This window comes from Lynx canadensis, chromosome B1 (assembly GCF_007474595.2).
Source record: "Lynx canadensis isolate LIC74 chromosome B1, mLynCan4.pri.v2, whole genome shotgun sequence".
Classification (NCBI taxonomy): Eukaryota; Metazoa; Chordata; class Mammalia; order Carnivora; family Felidae; genus Lynx; species Lynx canadensis.
The window spans coordinates 165,025,085-165,049,897 of NC_044306.2; the positions used below are offsets into that span (position 1 = coordinate 165,025,085).

General features: G+C 37.1%; 1 protein-coding gene across 5 annotated transcripts in view; it reads left to right on the plus strand.

Moving 5' to 3' along the window:
• Nucleotides 1-24,813, plus strand: part of FRYL (FRY like transcription coactivator) — a 279,655-nt gene that overhangs the window by 106,273 nt on the left and 148,569 nt on the right. For 3 of the 5 annotated variants that reach the window (XM_030313898.2, XM_030313897.1, XM_032592994.1), the window contains one exon: nucleotides 15,408-15,607. In XM_030313898.2, the coding sequence (XP_030169758.1) occupies nucleotides 15,488-15,607 (120 nt within the window). In that variant the 5' untranslated portion in view covers nucleotides 15,408-15,487. Of the gene's footprint in view, nucleotides 1-1,031; nucleotides 1,095-10,322; nucleotides 10,328-15,407; nucleotides 15,608-24,813 lie in introns of those variants that run through there. The other 2 variants (XM_030313899.2, XM_030313900.1) reach the window with 2 other exon arrangements.

The window sequence follows — 24,813 nt, forward strand, 5'->3', positions numbered from 1 at the left end:
AAAATGAGTAAAGTTTTAAGGGTTTTTAGAACAAGAAAATTAAGAAGTCTGTTTGGGGAAGACTATAGAAGACAAATTCCTAAGCATCAGACCTATTTCTACTAGAAGATAATGAATTGGAAATGTGATGGTGGTTCATAGTAGAAAATCATATGAATGGTTTTAGAAACAATACATATATTTATTGGCACGTGATACAGAAAGTAGTGAAAATATAAAAATGAAGGATGAACTAATATCCATTAACATAACACTATAAATAATAGCAAATACAAATTTACATTAGATGCATTAAGTGGATATTTGTTTTGTTTAAAATAATCTTCACTGATGTTTAGAGCAGTTTTATTCATACTTGCCAAAACTTGGAAGCAACAGAGATGTCCTTCAGTAGGGGAGTGGATAAACTGTGGTGCATCCAGACAATGGAATAGTATTAAGTGCTAAAATGAAACAAGCTTTCAAGGCATGAAGAGATTTGTAGGAAACTTCAATGTATTATTACTAAATGAAAGAAGCCAGTCTGAAAAGGCTACATACAGTAGGATTCCAACTATAGGACGTTCTGGAAAAGGTAAAACTATGGACACAATAAGAAAAGTGGTAGCCAGGGGTTGGGAGGAGGGACAGATGAATGGGTAGGGCTCAGAGGATTTGGCGGGGGGGGGGGGGGGGAGTGAAGCTACTCTCAGTGTTCTTTGTTGATGGATGCATTTGTTCAAACCCATAGAGTATAAAACACCAAGAATGGACTATAAAGTAAATGATGGACTTTGGATGATAATAACGTGTCAGGATAGGTTCGTCAACTGTAACAAATATACCGTGCCGGTAGGGGCTGTTGATCATGGGAGAGGCTGTGCATGCGGGGAGCAGAAGGTACATGGGAGATCTCCGTTCCTTCTCTCAGTTTTGCTGTGAACCTAAAACTGCTCTTAAAAAAAAAAAATGGAGTCTGGAAAAAATGGAAAAACTTAAAAGCTTCACATAAAATTTTGTAGCAATATGTGAATGAGTCATTCTTATTGTAGGGACACTATGGAAGAAAAGAAAATGATGATTCCAATAAAGTGGCCTTAGTGACATTCTTGAAGGTAAGGTTAGTGGTGCATTTTTATGCAGAGTACAGAGGCACGCATTTCTACAGTCTGCATAGGGTATCATAGAGATGAAGCTTAATCATGCAGGAAAAAGACGGCGGGGGAGATTCCCTTCACTAAGATGGGGTTTGGTGACCAGATACAGGATATAAGGCACGGGGAGGAATTGATGGTTCTCAAGTTCTCATCAATGAAGCCTCACCCTTCGAAATCACAGATAATGAAAGGCAGAGGATTGATGGGGCTCCAGGGTGTGTGGTGTGGGGCACGAGTCAGTGAGTAAAGTGGCTGAAAGCACAAGAGAAAAATCAGTTCAAGAGTTCTAGTATGAACGGGGAGAACCACATATGACTTTTTAAGATTAGGTTTTTGAATTGTTTTATTGATCCTCTGCTTTGCTTCCTAGAGCTTTGCCCCTGACGTGCATTTATTTAACAAGCTCCAAATTGCTTGATGGATGTTATTTGTGGTTATTATATAAACAGGTTTCCTTATTTATGGTACTTTTGAAACTTTTTATTGATCAAAATTAGTTTTAAGTAAAATTATTGTACAGAACCAACTGTTCCACTTTAAAAGAACAGTTTAAGGTAATGATTCTCAACCTTGGCGGCACATGAGAGTCATGTTGGGGAGTCTTCAAAAACATACAGATGCCTGGGCCTCACTCCAAAGATTTTGATTGTGATTTAAGGAATTGCCAGAGAAGGCCAGCAAAGACCGGGATCAGGTCACAAAACTTGACTTTGCCTTAATGCTGAGAGTGGATATGAAATCTTTTTCAGGAGGTGGAATTGTAATAAACAGTCTGACAGAGACAAGTTTTTATGTTTGCCAATCTACTAATTTACAATGAGAAATGTGCCAAGTGGGTGTTAATGCTTGAGCTGGCGGGCCATTCTTTCCTCTCCTTGTGGGGTAGGTCATACAGAACTAAATTCTAATCAGAGAGTTGCATGGAAAGCTTGTAGATCAAAGAAATTAATATCTGTAGTGCTGTGCTATAGGAGCCAGAATACTCGTCTTTTTGTTCAGCATTCCAGACTGTACTTAGGTGGATGTTACATTTCCATCAGCAGTGGGTTAAGTGGTCAGTTTCCTTATATCTTGCCAACGATAGATTACTTGTTCTAATATTTGCCAGTCTGGTGTGTGTACAATGAAAGCTTATTGCTACTTTAATTTGCATTTTCTGTATACTACAAAGTTTGAATGTTTTTTCATATGTTGTCTTCTTAGATTTATTCTTACATGAATTGACTAATTATATATAGTTTTGCCAATTTTTCTCTATTGTGTTGTCTTTTTCTTGTTAATTGCTAAGTGCCCTTTTGAATACTCTATGTTAGCTGTCATCTGCATTATATTTTTTTCCGACTTGGTCCTGTCTTGTTTATGGTATTGTTTGCCTAATAAATATCAAAAATTTTTACTTGGTTGAATGTATTCATCCTTTTAGAATAATTTTAGGTTTTCTATCTTAGCCAGCAGTCTCCTCTGCCCTGGATTCTGTATGTGGACTCCTATGAATTTTTTTCTTAAAATTTTTTTTAAAAACTTAAAAATAATTTTCAACATCCTGTTCATCTGGTTTTTGAGTATAGTGTATTTGTTTTTTTTCAGTTGAATGGTCAGGTGATATTCAAACATTATTACTAAATAAATCATCCCCTTTCTTCTGTTTTTGCCCATGTTGAATGCTTATACTGGGATTTTGGGGAGGCTGTCTAATCTTTTACATTAATCCAATTTATTTTTACTTATGTTTACTGACTATTATATTATGGTCTAATATAGTCATTTTATATTTCGATGTAATGTTTCAGATATAGTTATACTGTGTTCTGATTATAGTTATGTTGTCTTCTGATTTAGAAAATATTCTTTGTATTTTTTAAAAATGATTTTTTTTTTAACTTTTGGGAGCTATTTATTCTTCCTTATGTATACTTGAAGATGGTTTTATCCAGTAAAACTTTTAAAAAAATTGTATTGAAATCTTAATTGGAATTGTCATAATTAATAATTTTGTGAGAATTAACCCTTATAATAACAAGTGCTCTTACCCACAAATATGTCTTTCCATTTGCTCAGATCTTTGATTTTCTTTATGAGATTCTCGTAGAGGTAACTGGCTGGCTCAGTCAGTAGAGCATGAGCCTCTTGATCTCAAGGTTGTGAGTTCAAGCCCCACGTTGGGTGTAGAGATTGCTTAAAAAAGAGAGAGAGAGAGAGAGAGAGAGAGAGAGAGAGAGAGAAAGTTTTGGTAGTTTCTGCTATGTAAATCCTATGTTTTCCTTATTAAATGTATCACAACTTATTTTATACGTGAATAGAAGATTTTTTATCCATTTTCCTTTCTAGGTGATTATTGCTTTAATATAGAAAGCTGTGTTTCTTTCTCAGTATTTATAACAATTATAATTTTTTTGTATCTTATATTTTTCCTTAACCACCTAGTGTTGAATAATAAGGCAAGAGGTTGCATCTTTGTTTAGTTTCTGTTTTTAATTGAAATAGATTGGGTGTGCTGAAACCTATAATGATGTTTACTGCTCATGTTTGGTAAATATTTTTATTTGTTTTCTTTATCTCTGGCTGCTGGGTATCTGTAGTGTGCAGTTAGATCTCTTTGCTAACTAAGGGTGGGCCATACAGCTATGGTGTTTTAAAGAGTTATCTCAAGGAAGGGAAAGCATTCTCAGCGTCTCTGAGCCTCTGTTAGCTCCAGTTAAAATATTAGGAGGAAGCCTCTTTGGTCCTTGTCTTCCCCCACCACGTCAGCTTCAAGGGTATGGAGGGTTCGGCCCACGTATTAGATTCTGCTCAGCTTCTTAGAAGGCAAAGAAGATGGTTATGCATCAATATGCTGCTGTTTACCTCCCATGGGCCCTAAATCTACATGTGTGTGCCAGATGAGGTCCTGCAGGATTCTCGCCTTCCGGTTTTCACCTCAGGGCTCTCCGATTCTGATCCCCAGATTCATGTCTGGCCAGGGGAGAAAAGTCTGTCATGATAGCTTTTTCCCTGGCAGTGAGTATTTTTACGGGAGGAGAAGAGGAGAACAAAAATGAAAACAACTTTCTTGTTGCTTCTGATACATACCCATGGTTGAGATTTAATTCAGCCTTTTCTTTTCTAGAGGGAAGGCAAAAGCTTGGAAAGGTTAAATAATATGACCAAGATTATAATGATACTAAGTAGCCAAGTCAAGTCTGGGGCCCTGGTCTTCTGACTCCTGGGTTCATGCACATTTTAAAAATACCACATAATTTCTAGATTTTTGGAATAGTTTCTGAGCTGAGTTTCTGAAGGTTCAAAGAGTACAAGAAAATAATAACCTCAGGGAGATTCTAGCTGAGTGAATAATGGATTATTTAGAGATAGGTCATTTTTCTTAAGCTTTATAATAAGCGATATTTCTGTAGTAGACTTCAAGTAAAAAGCATTGGATATGTGCCAAGGATGTCATAGGACTTCTATGTTTAGAAACTGTTTTCAATAGGAATAGTTTAGACTAGGATAAATAAACATTTTAGGAACAGATGTCCAAAGAACAAGTAAAAGTCTTAATTTTTCTATCCATTGAAATTCTACCAGAAGCAGAAATGTGGGGCTGAATAGTAAGAAAAATGATTGCATTCATACAGAACAGAAACTTAAAGTATTTACGAATAGAATTAGTAAGAATTACATACTATGATTTTAAAAATTAGTAACTTAAAGAGTGAATAAAAATTCTAATCTAAAAAAAAAAAAAAAGAATCATATAGATCTCACTTCTCTTTGGACACACAAAAGAAGATAAATTAATGCGGGTATGCCCAGGTTCTAGACAAGAAGTCTTAATTAAGATGCCAATTTTTTCCCATTAATTTATGAAGATACATACAAGTCTGGAAGTGTAAGTGAAAAACAATAGCTGAGAAATTACTGAGGGTGATGAGTAAACAGGAGTATTTGTGCCAACAGGTAATAAAACTTATTATAAAGCTACAGTAATTAAAAGGAGATACTGATACAAAAACAGATTTTTTATGTGAGTATGCTTATGTCCATGATTTTTCTTATGAGACTGTAGTTTCACTGTATCATTAATTTGTTAAATTTGTTATCAAGAAAGGGATAGCAGTATATCACTCCTCAAAAAGACAGGTACCCAGGCTACAAGGTTTAAATGAATAGTCCAATAGAAATAGGCCTAGGAGGTTTTTTCAGCCTATGTTCCAGGCCTCATCCACCTCCATTCCTTTTCCTTTTTAAAAGAATTTCTTCTCTCAGCTTCCCTTCTGTATATTCTTTTCTTTTTTTTTTCTCTCCAAAACCAGGTTCTTAATGAGCAGGATACAAAGCACAATTTGAGTTTGGATGTAGTTTATAAACTACGGTGAATAAAATCAGTGAATAAAATCAGTGATTGACTTTCAGTAAAGGAACCTAAAAGAATTGATGAAATATTGGAGAAAAAAAGTGTCTTTATTGAATATCACTCCAAATAAACTCCAGTTGGATGATAGATTTATTTCTCAAATGCTTATTTATTTGACAGAGAGAGGGAGAGCGAGAATGAGCACGGGAGGGGCAGAGAGAGGGGGAGGGAGAGAATCCCAAGTAAGCTTCATGCTATCAGCACAGAGTCTGTTGCAAGGCTCCGTCTCACAAACTGTGAGATCATGACCTGAGCCGAAATCAAGAGCTGGACGTGCAACTGAGCCACCCAGGTGCCCCAAGATGACAGATTTTAACATAAAAAATAAAACTAAGTAAAAAAGGAGTTAAAATATAGGTGAGAACTACCCTATAACCCAGCAATTGCACTATTAGGTATTTAACCAAAGGATTAAAAGTACAGATTCGAAGGGGTACATATGCCCCAATGTTTATAGCAGCACCATCATCAATAACCAAACTATGGAGAGAGCCCAAATGTCCATCGACTGATGAATGGATAAAGAACATGTGGTATATACACATACATACACACAATGGGGTATTACTCAGCCATCAAAAAGAATGAAATCTGGCCATTTGCAATAATGTGGATGGAGCTAGAATGTATTATGCTAAGTGAAATAAGTCAATCAGAGAAAGACAAATACCATATGATTTCACTCATATATGGAATTTAAGAAACAAAACAGAGGAGCACATGGGAAGTGAGGGGAAAAAAAAACAGGGAAACAAACCACAAGAGACTCTTAACAGTAGAGAACAAACTGAGGGTTGATGGGGGGAGGTGGGTGGGAGATGGGCTAGATGGGCCATAGGTATTGAAAAGGGCACTTGTTGTGATGAGCACTGGGTGTCGTACGTAAGTGATGAATCACTGAATTCTCCTGAAACCAATATTGCACTGTATGTTAACTACTTAAAATTAAAAACAAAAGCTTCAATAAAAAAGAAAATATAGGTAAATATATCTCTAATCAAAGTAGAAAAGCTGCTTGTTTTTAGTTCATTTTATGTAAAGGAATTTGAAGATCCAACCAAAATATTTGATTTGGGAAATAGTTATTCTAAGCCAATAGTATGTAATCTAAATCCTTAAGAGAGAAAAAAAAGGGATGTATGAAAATCTGGTGATTCTGGAGAAAATAAAGCCACTGATCTGAAAGTTGTTAGAAACTCAGGACCTGAATTCATATTTCACTCCCAAGTGACAAATGACTTTAATTAGGAGTCAATTTCCTCCTCACAAATTGAGTATAACTTATAGTATATTCTGGATCTAGTTACTGCCAGGAATTTTAACTAGTTGGTTGTTAAACTGTTGGTGGCTTGAAATCAATCATGATGACGGTATTTACACAATGGAAATTGGCAAATGCTATCAATCAGAAGACTTTCTTTCTTCCTTTTTTTTTTTAAAGAGGCATTTACCAGCATATCACTTGAAATAAGACTAGGTTTGTTAGAACTGTAGAGAACAAAACTGGTACTTACCAGAGGGGAGCTGGGGGCAGGGGGTGAAAGAGGTGAAGGGGATTAAAAGTACTCTTAACCATGATGAGCACTGAGTAATCGATAGAATTCCATTAAATCAATATATTGTACACCTAAACTAACACTGTATGTTAACTATACTGGGATTAAAATTTAAAAAATTAATAAAATAAAAGGAACAAATATGAAAAATACCTTAATAAAGTATTAAATACTGTTTCATTTCCATCAGAAATAAACAGTGTCTGGTATGAGTGTCCTTCATTTATGAAGAAATTTTGAGGTCATCTCACCTTGATAACAAACTTTGTGTGTTCACTGAAGTCATCAAATGATGTCTTCATGTTGTACCTTTCAATACTCACAGCATACATATCATTTGTATTTCCTTATTTCCTTTTCAGATACAGTTGCTTCCAAATGTGCAGTTTTTCGCTGGATAGTTTGTTGAGAGGTTACACCAACCTGACTGGCCTCACCAAAAGTTGAAATTTGCTATTATTCCCTAATATTGATTTTGCTAGCTTTGTTTCTACTTTCAGTCTACCGTGTAACCTGATTTGTGTTTTTGACATTTTATTTTTAATTGACTTATAATCTGTTTCCTTTCTCTGAGCTTGATCCAAGTACATTATTGTTTTAAACTTTAGCTTGAGCTGTTGTTTATTTTGACTCTTCCCAGGCATCTTTGGTTCTGGCTGACAGGGATAGAATGGGCTTTTCTTTCTTTCTTTTTGAATTGTTAAGAATTCACAGACTTTATTTTTTAGAGCAGTGTCAAATTACAGAAAATTTGAGGAGAAAGTACAAACAGTTCCCATGCACCCCCTTATCCTGCCCCGAGTTTCCCTTATTAACATTTTATATTAATGTGATACAGTTGTTATAAGTCATGAACCTATTTGACACATGGTAATCTCCCCAAATCCATAGTTTACATTAGGGTTCACTCCTTGTGTTGTATATTCTTTGGGTTTTGACAAATATAAGGACGTGTTCCCATCATTACAATTTCATACAGAATAGTTTCAGGGCCCTCAAAATCACCTGTGCTCCCCTATTCCCTGCGCTCCCCTGTCCGCCTCTGCCTCTGACCCCTGGCAATCATGCGTCTTTTTCCTGCTTCCATACTTTTGCCTTCTCCTTAATGTCATATAGTTGGAATCATATACCATGTACTTTTTCAGACTGGCTTCTCTCAATAATATGCATTTTGGTTTCCTCTAAAGTCTTTTCTTGGCTTGATCATTCATTCTGTTTTAGCACTGAATACTATTCCCTTGTCTGGATGCACCACAGTTTATTTTTGAAACCTTCACCTACTGAAGGTCAACTTGCTTGCTTCCAAGTTTTGGCATTTAGGAATAAAGCTGCTATGAACTTCCCTATACGGGTTTTTGTGCGGATTTGTAACTCCTTTAGGTAAATACCAACAAGCATGGTTGCTGGGTCATCTGGTAAGAGTATGTTTATTTTTGTAAGAAACCTCTAAACCGTCTTCCAGAGTGCCTGTATCGTTTTGTATATTTCCACCAACGATGAATGAGAGTTCTTGTTGCCCCGCACTCTCACCAGCATTCGGTGTGTCAGCATTCTGGGTTTTTTGGCCATACTAGTATGTGTACAGTGGTGGGTCAGTGTTGTTTTAATTTGCATTTCCCTGAAGACCTGTCATACGGAGCATCTTTTAATATGCTTGTTTGTCATCTGTACGACTTCTTTGTGGAGGGGTCTGTGCAGACATTTGTCCTATTTTTTAATTGGGTTCTTTTCTTTTTCTTCTTTTTCTTTTTTAAATCTTTATTTATTTTTGAGAGAGAGCGTGTGAGCAGGGGAGGAGCAGAGAGAGAGGGGGACACAGAATCGGAAGCAGGCTCCAGGCTTCGAGCTGTCAGCACAGAGCCTGACATGGGGATCGAACTCCTGAACTGTGAGATCATGATCTGAGCTGTAGTCAGATGCTTACTTAACCAACCGAGCCACCCAGGCACTCCTAATTGGGTTATTTTCTTTTTGACTTTTAAGAATTCTTTTTTTAAGAGAATTTTTTATTTTTTTATTTTTTTATTTTTAAAAATATTTTATTTATTTATTAATTAATGTTTGTTTATATTTTGAGAGAAAGAGACAGCAGGGTAGGGGCAGAGAGAGAGGGAGACACAGAATCTGAATGAGGCTTCAGGCTCTGAGCTGTCAGCGCAAAGCCCGATGCTGGGCTTGAACTCACAGATCACGAGATCATGACCTGAGCCGAAGTCAGACGCTCAACTGACTGAGCCACCCAGGCGCCCTTGAAATATTTTATTTATTTTTGAGAGAGAGACAGAGCATGAGTGGAGTGGGGCAGAGAGTGAGGGAGACACAGCATCCAAAGCAGGCTCCAGGCTCTGAGCTGTCAGCCCATAGTCCAATGCGGGGCTCGAACTCATGAACCATGAGATCATGACCTGAGCTGAAGTTGGACGCTTAACCGACTGAACCACTCAGGTGCCCATAAGAGAATTTTTTTTAATGTTTAATTATTTTTGAGAGAGAGTGAGCAGGGGAGGGGCAGAGAGAGGGGGACAGAAGATCTGAACTGGGCTGTCTGTGGTGACAGCCGAGAGCCCAACACGGGCCTCAAATTCATGAACTGTGAGATAGTGTTTTGAGCCAAAGTCGGTTGCCCAACTGACTGAGCCACACAGGCACCCCAAGAATTCTTTATATATTTTGGATGGCAGTCCTTTATCAGATGTGTTTTATAAAGATTTTCTCCCGATCTGTGCCTTGTCTTTTCATTCTCTTTATAGTGTCATTTGTAGAGCTGAAGTTATTAATTTTATAAAGCTCAATTTATCAAAGTTTCTTTCGTGGCTTCTATTTTGGTGTTATATCTAAAAAGTCATTGCCAAACCCAAGAATACCTGGCTTTTCTCCTATATTATATTCTGGGAATTTTATAGTTTTCCATTTCATTTTTTAAATCTATAATCCATTTTGAGTTAATTTCTGTGAAAGGTGTCAGTTCTGTGTTTAGAGGATTCTTCTTCCTTCTCCTCTTTCTTTTTCTTCTGCCTGTGGATTTCCAGTTATTCCAGCACCATTTGTGGAAAAACCTCCTTTTCCCATTGATTGCCTTTGCTTCTTTGTCAAAGATCATTTGTGGGTCTATTCCTGGGTTCTCTGTCCTATTCCTTTGAGCTGTTTTTTTTTTTTTTTTTTTTTTTTTCCACCAGTACCACATTGTCTCTATTACTGTAGCTTTAAAGTGAGTCTTGAAGTCAGGCAGTGTAAGTTCTCCAGTTTTGTTCTCTTTCAGTATTGTGTTGGCTATGCTGGGTCATTTGCCTCTCCATATAAACTTTAGAATCAGCTTGTTGATATTCACAAAAGAACTTGTTGGGATAGACTTGCTTTTTTAAACTAGAATTTTGGTCTTGCTTTTTAAATTCAGAGCTGTTTTTTATATTTGTTCTTGTTCCAATGCTATTTGCGTGATACTTTTTTTTTTTTTTTTTTTTTTTTTTTTTGCCGGGCGTGGTGGGTGATCATCAAAATTTTTATTGTTGGCCAGTGTAAGTAATAATAGTAAGCAGTTGTACAAAACTTTGTTATATTTCTGCATTTCTATACATGAATGTATGCACATGCAAATAAAAGATTGTGACTAAAGTAGGAATTTTTACCCCTAAAGACCTGTTCTTGGGATAAGGGTGCTATAGGTATTTTTTCACAGACTCCACTGGGATCTTTTTAAACTACATCTACCCGCCCCTACCTATCCCTGTTGGAACCATCCCATTTGTTGAGAATCACTCTGTATTTTGAGTCATGTTACTGTTTAGAGTGCTGTGCATTAGAGCACAGTGGAGGCAGGTTAAAAAAAAAAAAAAAAAAAGGCTGAGAATTGCTGCTATCAAGTAACAAAACCAAACATGTCTCCCATTAAGGCTTGTCTGCTCTCTTTGCCTGAATTTAAGTTTATTTTACAAGGGTATAGGAGTCTTAACATGAAAAAAAGAATTGTTTTAGTAAATATGCTAGTGCAGTGCTATATAAAATAAGCTGTCCAAAAATGCCATATTTATTTTTTTATTTACTCTTTATCTAAAAGAAAGAATAGGCATGCTAGCTTCTATTGCTATATTTTAATTATTCAGGTCGTGGCTTTATTCTTATTATTAGCAGTTAGAGTTTAGTAGATTTATATTCCAAGGATGTTTGATATGACATTGGGTTTCTACAATTTGTAATTCAGTGCCTACATTGTGTTACGAATTGTGCTCTAACGGTTATGTCTTCATTCTCTCATAAGCTTACATAAATTTTTCAAAATTTTATAGTAACATGTAGGGAAATATTATTGTTTTACATTATGAAATATTTAACTCAAGCAGTCAGGGGGTATCAAGTTAATCTAGTTATGTGGAAACTGGTCTTTTCACCTTGCCTGGAGCAATCACCTCTGTTTCTTCTCCGTTAGCAAAATAGGAGAGAAATTCACACATCTTTACGCAAAGGTGAAACATTAGTGAAACACAAACTGGTGGGCTGGGAAACCACTTTGATAAGTGTCATCTAATTTTTACTTGTTTAAAAAGTATTAGATTAAATATTGTAACTTGTTTGTTCATATCTTTTGTCTATAGTTTTTGGTTTGGGGGTGAGGGTCTTTTTCCAGCTGACGTCATTAGAGCTTTGTAGATGGAAATAAAAGTGATGAACTCTGTGTTTGTTCTATGCTGCAAATATTCTTTCTGCCTTTTTATTTTATTTTGGTTTTATATACTGTCTTATGACCTTTTTTGCACTCAACTCTGTATGTTGAGTGTTTTCCTGTGCCATTCAGGTTTTTGTTGTTTTGTTGTTGGTTTTTTTTGTTGTTGTTGAGAGAGAAAGAGAACAAATGGGGAAGGGGAAGAGAGGGGCAGAGAGAGAATCTTAAGCAGGCTCTATGTTCAGTGCAGAGCCCGATGTGGGGCTCAATCCCACGACTCTGCGATCGTGACCTGAGCTGAAATCAAGAGTTGGGTGCTCAACCGAGTCACCCAGGCACACCCCCATTCAGTACTTTTGATGATGTCATTTCAGTGGTCTATAGAACGTTCTGTTTATTAGATTATAATTTATTTTGCCGGTCCCCTCATATCAACATTAGAATGTTTTGTGGCCTGGAATTTCAATCAGTAGATCTGGGTATTAATTAATTCAACAAACATTCATGAATACTTATTAAGAAATATAATTGAAATTAATTTGATTTAAAAACATTTTTCATAAAAATTGGATTTTTTTTCAAACTTGAAATATTTTTATTTTGGAAGCTAGTGCAGATATTTGGAACAGAATAGAAGATAAGTACAGATATTCCTAAAATTTTTGGCTTTATTGGCAAATTTCTTAAAATATGCAGTTTTGATATCTAGTGATGTTCATTTATGCTTAATTTATGTTTATGCTTTTTAGGAAGTATAACAAAGTAAAATGTGAGAAGTCATTTTAATTAAAGTTTTTTTTTCTTTTTTAAAGAAACTATTCAAATAATGTCATTTAAGAAGTTTATACCTCATCAAAGTCTAGAAATTAAGTACCAGGCCCATTACAAGGCTGATTCTTTGGTTATATTTATTGTAAGGTTAAAGACAAAAAAAACTTTGTAACTCTTTTATGATCTTATGAATCTTATTTTTAGACTTACAAATCTTAAAAAAAAAAGATATATCCTGTAACAACTACTTTAAGTCAAAATCTTGAAAATGTTTTTGTTTTTATGTTTAAAATGTAAATTAAACTTCAGGAAACTCTCTGAGTAGTTTTTTATTGTTGTTGTTGGTTTTTGTTTGATTTTTACTATTTTATGATTACCTAAAGTTTTCCAACATAACATGGATATAAAATATAGAGTACTCTTAATGATCCAAAATGATTTCTTTTAAGATCACCATTTTTCACAATAACGTTTGTTAACAGAGCCTCTTCTTTATAATACACAATGTTGGATCATGAAACAGAGTAAACAAACAGGTCATTGTTTAAAATAAATAGTGTGTACTGTGTTCAAAGGACTGTGAATTTTTGTTTTGAATTGTTCTTATTATATAATTTTAGTTCTAGATTACAATACATATTATATTTTAATTTGATGTGACACAAATATAATTTAGTTTTAAGTGCAGTATTAAAATTTGTAATATTCTTTACTTTTTAATATATAAGCATCACATGGGACTGATTTTTAATCTTGGAGGAAAAAAGTCTGTTTTGTGGGGAAAATAAGTAAATAAATAAAGATAATAACTAGGGCATGAACAGAAGCCAAGTGTTTGGAAATTCTGTCTTTCAAAAATATTTTTTTCTTAATTTGCAGTTAGTTTTTCTGAAGTAACTGCTGTAACCTGACTCTATATTGCTTTCTAGAACATTCTTTTGGAGTTATCACAGGTCACTTTTATATATCTTGGCACATTATGTTTGGTAGAGTAGGTTTGTTTGTTTTTTTTTAACAGAACAATTTGTGAGTTTGGAGAGTATATATTTATAATAAGTTTTTTAATCTTTATTTTTAAGAGAGAGAGACAGAGAGTGAGCAGGGGAATAGGGGCAGAGAAAGAGGGAGATACAGAATCCGAAGCAGGCCCCAGGCTCTGAGCTGTCAGCACAGAGCCTGACATGGGGCTCGAACTCACGAACCACGAGATCATGACCTGAGCTGAAGTCAGATGCTAAAGTGACCGAACCACCCAGAGAATAAACTTACTGTCCCATAGTTATGCACACACACCTAGGAATTCAGCATTTGAATAATTGTGTTCTTCCCTTTACAAGGAAGGGTTTGCTTTTGCGACAGCACACGAAAGAGTATTACCTAGAGGTCAGGTCGAGGTAGAGAAGTAACAGCTTGCAGGTTTTTCAGTGAATACTCTAGGCCACAGAGGATGACATAAGCTGAAGTTCGAGGCTGGAAGGGTCTGTATTATGCAGGTGGCTGGAAGAGCAAGGTGACCGGATAAACTGTAGATACAAAGCCCGGTAGATCGCCCAGGCAGTCAAGAGAACAAAACCTGTGTAGATAAAAAGCATGTAGCAGTCAGTAGTGCTCTTTGTGTGCCACAGCTGGTGCAGCGGACTGTTTGCCAGGCACTGGGACAGCCCTATCTGAGCAAACGGCACCACCGCCCTCTGAATGATTCCAATAAAAATCCTACAAGTCACTGTTAATGCTATTCTTTCACCTTGATGCCAAATTCACTAACATATGATAGATGGGAAGTCCTTTCCTTCTCTCCTGTGCTCTTTCATCCTCTTAGTCCGAGCCGGGATCATCTCGGCTGGATCTGTGTGGTGCCTTCCCTGATTCTGCCTCTGCCCTCTTCCAGTCCATTCTCCAGAGGAGCCAGAGAGATCTTTTAAGAGAAGCCGGGTCCTATCCCTCCCAAGTTAATACTTTCCATTGAATTTTAATTTCATTTAGAATAAAATCTGACTTTCCTACAAAGTTCTAAGTCCCTGACTAATGATTTTGACCTCATCTCATATTGCCCTTCACCTCTGCTTCCAAGCATCCTTTGAGTTCCCGCCACACTGGTCTTTTTGTTTATCAAACATACACACTCAAGTTAGCACTTTTCCTGGTGCTTTGCCTTGCTGCCTCTTTTTCATCATCTAGATCTGAGTTCAAATGTTGCTTCTTCAATGAGGGCTTTCCTTTTTTTTTTTTTTTTAAGTTTATTATTTTTTTGAGAGCGAGAGGAGAGTGAGCATGCCTAAGTGGGGGAGAGGTGGAGGGCGGGGGTGGAGAATCCCAAGCAGGCTGTACACGGTCAGCGTGAAGCCTGATGCAGGGCTTGAACTCATGAACCAGGAGATCATGACCTGAGCCAAAGGCCGTCACTTAACTGACTGAGCCACCCAGGCACGCCGGTGAGGCCTTTCCTGGGCGTGCTTTCCATGATAGTATCTATCAGTGCCCTAACCGATCCCTGTTTCATTTAATCACATCTGTTTTATTTCCTTCATTGCTCACAACGGTGTTTAAAATTCATTCATTCATTCATTCATTCAGTGCATATTTATTGTACCCAGTATATGCTAGGCATTGTTCTGAGTACTTGGGATTCATCAATGAACAAAAAAGACAAAAGAAAAACTCTGTTCTTATGAAATTCACATTCACACAGTACATAATAAATAACACATAACTAAATTATAGTGGGCCATTTGTTAGAATGTAGCAAGTGTAATAGACAAAAATAGAGCATGATAATCCAGATGGGGAGATCTGGATGGGTTTTAGGGGCAGAGTGTATATTAAATAGGGTGGTTGTGGTAGGTCTCATTGTGTTGATAATTAAAGTAGAGTTCTTTTGTTTCTTTTGTTTTTAGCTTCAGCACCAGTCAGCAAAGTGAATAAGTACTGTGCTTCTTCCAACTTTCATTCCACTTTGGGAAAAAAGAATATCATCATGTCAAGCATTACGATTGACCCAGATGTCAAGCCTGGTGAATATGTCATCAAGAGCCTCTTTGCAGAATTTGCTGTTCAAGCTGAAAAGAAAATTGAAGTTGTAATGGCTGAACCCTTGGTGAGTAGAGCTGACCTATAAATCTGAAATATTTTCTTGACTTTTGTATTAACCATTCTAATAACAAAATTTCCAAACGAAATAATGTACTTGAAAAAAAAAATTAAAGGAAGCCAATCTGAAAAGGCTACATACTGTATAGTTCCAACTATATGACATCCTTCAAAAGGCAAAATTTCGGGAGACAGTAAAAAGACCAGGGGGGCCAGGGATTGTGGGTGGAGGAGCAAAAAGGCACAACACAGAGGATTTTTAGGGCAGTGAAATTACGCTGTGTGATACTACAGTGCTGGATACATGTCATCGTACATTGTCCATAGCCACAGAATGCACAATACCAAGAGTGCTCTGTCATGTAGGTTATGGAATTTGGATGATTAGGAAGTGTCACCCTGGGTACATCACTAGTAACAAATGTAATACTCTGGTGGGGAGACTGTGCAAGTGTGGAATGGGGTGTATGGGAAATCTGTCCCTTCCACTCAGTTTTGCTGTGAACATGAAACTGCTCTAAAAAAATAGTCTTTAAAAGGGAATTAAGGGATAGGCTGGTCAAGTGGTGATCTAGAAAGCCGTAATGACTTTAGAATCCACCTTAGTATGTTACTGCGGGTTACCAAAGAACAAAAATGGATTTCACCAAGTGGGAATTGTTGAGACAGATAAAACATAAGAGCAAATAAAGGAGAACCTAGAATATTCTGCAAGTTGATGACATGGCAGTCACCAAACTTACAATAAACCAGTAAATTTATTTTTAGACATATAGTGCATGAAGCATACTTAAACGGTGTGGGAAGCTCCATGTGATTAGAGCTTATGGTAAGGAGGAAGGAAGAGAAAGACTGAAAGCAAACGTTTGAGTGAGATTCTAGAGAGTGGTGAAGGTTGTTGCGATAGATAATTCAGTCGTTGGACCCTAGGAGAGAGAAGAGATTGAAGGCAGAGAGTTAAGGGGGGCTTGGCTGGCTCAGCACGCAACTCTTGATCTTGGGGTTGTGAGTTTGAGCCCCTTGTTGGGTGGAGAGATTACTTTAAAATCTTTAAAGGCAGAGACTACTATTTAGCTGTTGTATATAATTCAGGCTGGAATGAAAAGAGTCTTGAACTAGAGCATTAACAATGGCAGTGGTTGCAGAGGAAAGTAAAGTAAATGATGAAATCAGTAGGAGTTGGCAGTTAAATAGGAGTAGATGTTTTTGAGTGAAAGTAAAGGTTAAAAGTTCTTTGAAGTGTTAGAAGAGATGATGTTAGGTAAAGAACATGAGAATATTATGGGGGTAGAAAAGGGGAATGAGATAATTTTTCTTTTGTGTATGGTAAGGTCAAGATCCTGGAAATCTAAACAATGTGGATTTATTTGATTGGTACCTGGGAATTCTTGTTGATGACCAGAGATGGGGACCAGAAATAGAGATTTTTGGCATCATCTACGTTAGGGTGATAAAGCCAAAAGAGCAGATTACAATATCAAGGAAAAGAGTATGTGCAATGGCATTATTATTGTCAAATGATATAGAGAGACAGTACAAGGAACACTGAGAGAAGTTATTGGACCTAGGAATTAAGCAGCCTGAGAACAATTTTAGTAGGGTGATACAACTTTAGGAAATAACTTCCGGAGTTTGAAGGGGCTGAATGTGTAATGTATCAAGATCCCAGTGTAGGTTAGAAGCGAGATGATCACAATGAAGATAAAGGTAGAGGATGTAACAGCTGAAATGTATTTATTCCTTATACAGCTGGGTTAGGGCTCAGTATTCACCAGTGATTTGAGACCCCAGAGGGTTTGTTACTTCTCCGAAGCTCAAAGCCAGAATGAGGAGTTAGGCACACTAATGGCTTGAAAGCCTGTAAGCTTACTCATTCCGCTGTACTTCCTGGGAAGGAAGGAAGGGAGGAAAGGAACAGAAGAGAGAATAGGTGGTGACCTAAGAAAGGTGGGAAATTGGAAGTATTGTTATGTGTTCACTTTCTTAGTGAAGTGTTGGACCTCACGTTGCTAAGATTGCGAAGGTATGTGGGTGGGTACGTGCATGCCTGTGAGCAATTTCTTGCTGTCACTAAGTAGGAAAAAAACTGTGAAGAAAGCATCTATGCACAAATGTATATGAGGTCTAATAAATCATAATATGTAAAAGATCATTAGCCAAAATATATGTTTTAAAACATACATTAAATCCTTCCATAGTCGCTTCCTATGTAACAAAATAATGATTTTGTTTTTATCAGTGCATATATATTTTAGAGCATGTGTGTGAAGTTCTGCCTTAAAAATAAGATTACAAGGACTTGTAGATAGGAGTTAATGGTTATGAGGTTGGATTATAAATGTGCTTAATCTATAAAGTGTTATTTTCTTCATCAGTGGTCTGTTCATTATGTGATCATGTGCTATACTAGCCTGCTTAGCCAGCATACAGTAAGAAAGGGAGCCACTTTTTAAAAAATACACATTACAAAAAGTTTATGGATCATGGTGACTAGTTGATACTACTGTTTTATAAAATTGAAGTTTCCTAAGGGTAGAACTTATGTGGTCTCACCATAAAAGGAGGGGTTGGAGATCGGGTAGATATATAAAGTGATGGACATGTTAATCAAGTCAGTGGTGGGAATCCTTCCACAGTGTGTACATACATCAAATCATCACAATGTACACTTTTTTAAGTTGATTTATTTATTTTGAGAGAGAGAGAGAGAGAGAGAGAGGCAGCACAAGTTGGGAGGGGCAGAGAGAGAGAGGGAGACAGACTCCCAAGCAGACTTCACACTGTCTATGTGGAGCCTGATGCGGGTCTTGAACCCATGAAACCATGAGATCATGACCTGAGCCAAAACCAAGAGTCAGACACTTAATCCACTGAGCCACACAGGTGCCCCACATTGTACACTTGAAATACGTTACACTTGCGTTTGTCAGTTCTATCTGAATAAACCTGAAAAGAGAAAAATGTTTATGAAGAATTTCAAGTTTGTATAAAAGTAGGGATTATAGTGTAGTGAACCCTTGGAACCCATTGCCTGACTTCAGCAACTTTATTTTTTCTTTCTTTTCTTTTCTTCTCTTTCTTTCAAGATTTTATTTTTTAAGTAATCTCTACTCCTGACGTGGAGCTGGAACTCATAACCCTGATACCAAGAGTCTTACCTTCCACCAACTGAGCCAGCCAGATACCCCTGGCTTCAGCAACTTTAAATTCATATGGTTTTTTGTTTTTTTTTTAAAAACACTTTACCTATTTTATAAAATATTTCATAAATAACAACATGTGGTGTGGTCCTGCTGGATCTCAAATATTATTCTTAAAGGAATTTTAATTTTGAAATACAAAGTTCTTGAGAGTAAAAGCCTTGAAAGTGAAGTTGCCTAATTTGACTGAGTTTATAAAGTGGTAACTCATATATCTTCCTCCTTCCTTTTTCTTCCAATGCCATTGTCCCTTTCCTAGCTCAGGGTCAGGTTCATGCATTCTAGATCATTGCAGTAACCAGTAGATAAGTGGTTTATCACCTTGCCATTTTTTTTCTTCTCACCAGACCTTGCTTCATCCAAAACATAAATATTATCACCTTTTCCCTTTAAAAACCTTGCTCACTTTTCATCGCTATGGAATGAATTCAAGTTCTTGGTGGGTCATTCCAACCTCTTCATAGTCTTGTTATGGTTTGTATAATGTCTCATGATTCTCCTATCCTGATGTATGCTATGACACTTCATGTATCCTCTGTGTGTTCTTTTGTCCTGGTGTGTTTTTTTTTCTCTCAATCGAAAATACTATTAGCCCTTCTGTATTTTAAGCCTCTACTCGTCCTTCTAAACTTCCCACGTGTTCCCCTCTTACATAGTGATCGTCTTCAAGCTGTGCGAATCTCTGCTTTATCATAATAATTTTTCATGCTCCTAGATTCTGATATTGTCATCTTTTAATTGCTTACATGTTTATCTCCTCTGATGTGACCCACTTGATACCATGAGCTGGGTCTCACTGGCCTTTCCATCTCCAGCTCCTCCTGTGATGGTAAATGCTTAGTAAAGATTTGTATTTTAAGTTGCCCTTAGCCTTAAAAGACATTGTTGTGGGGTGCCCTTTGTTCTTCGAACAAAACATAATGTCATTGTTCCAGCCAGAGCTTTTAATAGTTCTTTCAGAATAGTCTGATACTGACTATATTTTATTCTGTAATTTAGTAGCTAATTTCAGAGACATCTGCTATGTAATCTGAGATGATAAAATTTGGGGAAGAGTGGTGAGGATTCCTCAAAATAGATGTTTCTACCCCACCATTGTACTTAGGAGACGTATTCCCCGCTACTTACTCTTCCTGACATACCAGGAAAACCCCCAGTGTTGTGGGCTGTAGTAGCTAAGGACGAATGCTACCTAGCATCAAGATGAGACAGCGATACATTTAATCCAATACTGTGACAGTGTTTGTGTTACAGCTTCAGATTTGTTTATTGCGATTTCGTTCCTTTTGAAATTTGTCCAGTGTGTTTTTTGGCAATAAACAACCATCCAAGATGACTCTCTTGAGTTCTTGAATGAAACTCTTGCAGGTTCACTCACTTTAAAGAAACTAGTAATCCATGGATTGTTACATAAAAGGAGACTAGCATGTCTCATGGTCAGTCCGATAGTAAGTTACATAAAAACTTTGGATGCATGTATGTGAATGGATTTTGCCAAAAGAATTAATCTACCACTAAAATGAGATTGCTGGCCTTTTCATTCTCATATTAGAAGCCATAATAAAATAAAGAGACCAAAGATTCGAAGATTAGCGGAGCTTGATTTTTAGCCACAACTTTATTTTCATTTTAGGGGGAAGATTGGGGAAGGAAGGGCAATCACTAATTGAAATTGCAGCTTGCAAATTACAATTCAATACCTTAGGTCTCTTTCTGCCTGAAAGGAAGTGGATCAATCCTGGGTAATGATCCAGGTACATTCCACCTTCTCTGTTAATCGTTTAGATGGCCGGCGACTAGATAAAAAGATAAGAAAAAAAGGCTTTCACCAACCACCTCTCATCTAGACTTTATGTATCTGGTTTAGGCCCAGCATTTTTACAACTCTGCAATTTTTGCTGTTTTTTGAGAACATTAAATACATATATGTAATCTATGTATGTATATTTTGAAGTTTTTTCTCCCCGTGTGATCTGTTTCCTCCAAAAGTTTTGCCTTCTCCTAACATGTATGTCTGTTGTAACATGTTGTGCTTTACAACTGAGGCACTAAACAGACTGGAAGCTCTGTGTACTGGGAGGGGCCTTTTGGACTGTGGTCTTCGGTGTGTAATCATCTGAATGCATCGTCAATGTCAGATCTTTTTCTTGGGGTTTGTCAGAGTCCAGTACCCCAAATGGCAGGGTTTAGGCATAGTCGCTAATGTTCTGGGGACCTAGAGGCAGAAGATAGTGTTTCTGATATTTGGTATATAAATTTTTACTGGAGCTGCTTGTCTTCAGTGTGATACCTTGTCTTCAACTATAGCATCCACCAGTCAGCATTTCTGTTTTGCTCTCTCCCAAAAAGGACAGCCCCTCTGTGGAAAGGTGGAGGGAGGATGGTCATCCTGCTGGGCAGAGCCGGTGAAGGGAATGAAGAGGGGGGAGGGTGCTCAGTCTTTCTTAATCCTCCAACCAGCCCTCTTGTTTTTAACTTCACCTTTACTCCCACTTTCAGAGTCCTGAAGTTCTCCAAAACCTTTGGGAGTTGCAAAGTATCCACTGGATTATCTTCCCTTTGCTCTGTGTGGCAAGCTCACTCACTCACTTTCCTCCTGCTGTGACTGAAATGTCATCTTCTCAGTCGTCCTTCTATCTAAAATCTCAACGCCCATCGCAGCCTCCTATCTCGAAATCTGTCTAAGATAATAGATATTTTAGTTGCTCTCTCGTTAGATTTTTGGCTTTGTGAGGACGGGGATTGTTTTCCCGTTTGCTCATGGTTGTGTCTCCAGAGCTTGGCATACTGCACACTCAGTAAATAATTTCAGTGAATGAGTGATGGCTGCATAGATGCATAGCCATCTGACTTCCCCTTGCCTACCGAGGACTCGCTCTTACTGGGGTGGGATGTGTTAGTTGGGCATTTCCATCTGCTCTTTACCTCCTCTCCCATTCTCGCTGCCCTTTTGGTTTTTAAGTCTTGTAAAATTCTTTTACTGCTGTCTTGATCAGTTTTCAGAGAGAATGGAGGCTGTGTGTGTGTGTGTGTGTGTGTTCACCGTGCTCTGTTTAGTTGCAGATTAGTGAGCTGTTGCAGTATCCTTGTTATGCTACCAAAGTCTTTTCAGTAAACACCCTTGATTTTCCTGGAAGCTACATGTTGCTCTTGGTACTCTATACATACCCTAGTTGAAGAATCAAATTAGAACATAAAGGAAGATGAGCCTTAGGATCATTATTAGTTTTTATATTATTATGAAATAATGACATAAGTGGAAATAGTTCTAAGTTTTGCATAATGAAAGTAATGATTCTTCTACTCTGGATCAAGATAAACACTGTCTCCAGGTTTTAGTCCATTTTCCATGTCTGTAGCACCTGCCGCTTTTTTTGTTAAGCACAAATGGGAGATTTTATATATATGTATATGTATATATCTCAACATATATCAACAAGCAGAATCATGTTGCTTGTATATATGTGTGTATGTATATTTTTTTTTTAGTTCTTAGATATTTTTAACAGTATAAATTAGAGATTGTTCTATGTTAGCTCATATAAATTTGTCTCATTCTTTTTGGTAGTTGAATATTAGTATAATAAAAGAATGTACCATAATTTTTTTTTTACTAGTCTCTATTGATAGGTAGTTTGGGAGTTACCCAGATTTGGGGCTACTGTGGAAAAAAAAAAAGCCATGGTAAATGTTCTTGTGCAAAAGTTTTGTATGCATGTATATGGGAATATAGAAAGTAATTTCTGTTCTTTTTAGTTGTTATAATGGGTGATATACTGTAAACATTGTTAAATGGTTCATTGTTTCAAAATCTCATTTTGAAAGACACTACAACTGCTTGAGCGATGATGAGGGCATCCTCAATCACACTGTAATTAAATTGAGAGGTTAGTACAGAGTTCTTGATTAGTAATTTGTATTTAGTGCAGCACACTTATATTTTTGTACTTATGGTAACATGAGTATCCTTTTACATTCAAAAATCATTTCTGAGTTCTTATTATGGAAAAATAGTCCACCTCCATTTCCTTTTAGGGAAAGCTCAGTGAGGATGTCAAATCTGTAGAAATCTTTGAGGGAGCATGAGTTTATTGAGAAATAAATTATGTTACATATAAAACAACACTGTAAGTGTTTCTGAAAAGCTTACTTCTCTCTTTTATTCGGCTTGGCCATTACTCTATTGCATAAACATGCTCTGTGAGTAATAAACGACTTCGACCAGCAGTCCTCAAAATACTACCGAAGACCTTTAGACTTATATAACAGGGGATCAAATGAGTGAAAAGAAGCTGCTTATTGTCACCCCCAACCCCTCATCTTAAATAAATAGTTCACGTTAGGAGAGTAAAGTCCCTTTGGCTCACTATTTTTTCAAATTTGTAGATCCTTTCAGAAACAGTGTTCTATGGAACTTGCTATGGGACTTAGTGTTTTCCTTCAATTTTAGAGCCAATTGGGCATATATATTGCTGTGCCGAATCATATTGCTTGTAAATGATAGGTAGCTTGTTTTAAGAAATACAAAACTTGTTCTGCAAGATAACTACCCAAGTGTGCTTATCCTTCGAAGGCCCAAGTGCCAAGGACATGTAAAAAAAAATCTATCCCTTTGAGAAACTAAATTGCCATGGAATTCAGGTGCTCAGGGTTTTTTTTGTTTTTTGTTTTTTTAAAAATTTTTTTTTTTAACATTTATTTATTTTTGAGACAGAGAGAGAGAGCATGAACAGGGGAGGGTCAGAGAAAGAGGGAGACACAGAATCTGAAACAGGCTCCAGGCTCTGAGCTGTCAGCACAGAGCCCGATGCGGGGCTCGAACCCACAGACTGTGAGATCATGACCTGAACCGAAGTCGGACGCTCAACCGACTGAGCCACCCAGGCGCCCCTCAGGTGCTCAGTTTTTAAGAGTCTCTTATGCTTTAGCTCTCTCCCACACTAATGTCTTTTTTTTTTTTTTTCCCCTTCCCCTCCCCCATGGGTTTCTGTTAAGTTTCTCAGAATCCACATAAGAGTGAAAACATGGTATCTGTCTTTTTCTGTATGGCTTATTTCACTTAGCATCATGAATGGATAAAGAAATTATGGTTTATATACACAATGTTATTCTTTTTCTTATTACTGCTGTATGGTATATATATTTCTAGAGCTTTAAATGTATATATATATATATATATATATATATATATACCACCATGTATACATTTTATCCTTTTATAAGTGTATTGTATCTGTTATTCTCTAATTTATATTAATACACTGAGAATATTGTCCCAGTCTACAAGTTTATTTCTACCTGTGTGATACTCTAATGTGTAGCTACACCATGATTTTTTTTACTCGAATTCGTTGTACCTTGATGTTGCTTCTTATTTTTTTTTAATTTTTTTTAAACATTTATTTATTATTGAGAGACAGAGTGTGAGCGGGGGAGGGGCAGAGAGAGAGGGAGACACAGAATCCGAAACAGGCTCCAGGCTCTGAGCTGTCAGCACAGAGCCCGATACGGGGCTCGAACCCACGGACCGTGAGATCATGACCTGAGCCGAAGTCGGATGCTTAACCGACGGAGCCACCCAGGCACCCCATGTTGCTTCTTATTTTTAACTGCTTAGTTAATGTCCTTCTATATATCTTTTGTAAATGTGGACACCTTTTTCTCCCCTGGGACATATTCTTTCCTTGGATCAAAGAGGAAATCAAACCTGAAAAGATGTTTTTATGAGTTTCTCCAGAGAAACAGAAACAATAGGGTGTGTATGTGTCTAAAAAGAAATTTATTACAAGGAATTGGCTCATGTGGTTCTGGAGGCTGAGAAGTCCCAAGATCTGGAGTGGGTAAGCTGAGGACCGAGGGGAGCTGCTGGTATAAGTTCCAGTCTGAAAGCTGCTCCGAGACGAACCCATGTTTCAGTTTGAGGTGTCCCAGCTCAGGGCAGGCAGGCAGGAGGAGTTCTTACTCCTCTCAGAAGAGTCCACCTATTCATGCTCCTCAGGCCTTCAACTGATTG